Source organism: Suncus etruscus, chromosome 9 (genome assembly GCF_024139225.1).
Source record: "Suncus etruscus isolate mSunEtr1 chromosome 9, mSunEtr1.pri.cur, whole genome shotgun sequence".
NCBI classification, from domain to species: domain Eukaryota; kingdom Metazoa; phylum Chordata; class Mammalia; order Eulipotyphla; family Soricidae; genus Suncus; species Suncus etruscus.
In genome coordinates, this window is record NC_064856.1 from 53,746,254 (window position 1) to 53,747,790 (window position 1,537).

The window sequence follows — 1,537 nt, forward strand, 5'->3', positions numbered from 1 at the left end:
CTCTGTATTCCTATACAACCAAGGCAATATACAAATACTATCATTGTCTTAACAGAGAAGAGGAATATTCTGGTAAAACTCTTAACAAAATCATACTATGGGGCCAAAGAGACATCGCAGGAGGTAAGACACTCACGTGCCTTACATGAATCTTGTGAGTACAGTTGGGTATGACTCAACTTGCCTCTCCACAAATAAACAAGTAACATATTGAGATGCTGATATATTCACCATAAGTAAACAGTGATAAGGAAGGAAAACAGTGAGTCTAAACACCTTTATTACTGTCTATAAGAATCTATTTGAGTAAGTGTCCTCTTCCTTTGAGTATCTTGTGCATAGCATACCTTATCTGTTTTGTTTTTAAGCTATAAACCAAGGGATTAAGGACAGGGGTTAGGAAGAGGAAAAGATTGGCCATAGTAACATGAAGAAGAGGAGTTTTGAATTTGCCAAACCTATGAATTAGAGCCAATATAATAAGTGGTACATAAAAGATAAAGACAGTAAAAATGTGGGAAACACAAGTATTTAGTGCCTTAAGTCTCCCATCTTCGGAGGCAATTCCTAGTACTGTTTTCAAAATCAGAATGTATGAGATAATAATGAACACAGAGTCAACTCCAAAAGAGGAAATGACAAGACACAACCCATAGATGATGTTGACTTTGACAGGGCCACAGGCCAGTTTCATAACATCAGGGTGGTAGCAGTAGCAATGAGAAAGAATAACACCCTTGCAGAAAGAAAGTCTCTTGAGTAAGATTGACAAGGGTGCCATTAACATCACACCTCGAACCACAGCTGCAATCCCCATCCCAGTAATACGAGAATAAGTTAAGATCACAGTGTAGTGCAGTGGGTTTCGGATAGCTACAAATCTGTCAAAGGCCATGGCTAATAGAATGGCTGACTCCATGGAGGAAAAGGTGTGAATGAAAAACATCTGTGTTAGGCAGCAATGGAACTCGATCTCTCTTTGATTTAGGAGGAAGACATTAAGTACTGTAGGTATAGTTGATAAAGATAGTCCCACATCCGTGGCTGCCAACATGGACAGAAAGATGTACTGAGGCTCATGAAGGCTGGAGGTGATTTTGATAACAAAAAGAATAGTACAGTTTCCGAGGAGGGCGATTAGATACATAATACATAATGGGATAGAGATCCAAATTTGTATAGTCTCAAATCCAGGAATTCCAGTTAGAAGGAGAGTGGATGGTTGAAACCAGCTACCATTTAAAAGACTCATGAATATACTCTTGAGATTCAAACTAAATCAACTTGTAAAAAAAATCTGTTGGAAGAAAGTAATATTTTATTATATCTTTACAGCACACTTTATTATTATACAGTTCTTTAGTTCAGAAGTATAATATTGGCCTTGCATGCTAAACTCTTTCTTGATATCACATTTGCCTTACCTATGGAGGATATAGGACACAAACATTTTTTTTTTGCCTTTTTCAGCTTTGTTTTTGTTGCTTTGCAGCACTAAAAATTACTTGTGATATCATTCTCCAAATGACCCTGTTCT

General features: G+C 37.2%; 1 protein-coding gene across 1 annotated transcript; it reads right to left on the reverse strand.

Annotated features, from left to right (window-relative positions):
- Positions 1-298: 298 nt before the first annotated feature.
- On the reverse strand, positions 299-1,252 carry LOC126018212 (olfactory receptor 51G2-like). Its single transcript, XM_049780358.1, has one exon. It carries the CDS (start codon positions 1,250-1,252, stop codon positions 299-301), a length of 954 nt encoding a protein of 317 aa, XP_049636315.1.
- Positions 1,253-1,537: the final 285 nt, after the last annotated feature.

What these genes read in the sequence shown, in the direction of transcription:
- LOC126018212 (XM_049780358.1), bottom strand. Translation starts at nt 1,252, where the DNA reads ATGAGTCTTTTAAATGGTAGCTGGTTTCAACCATCCACTCTCCTTCTA.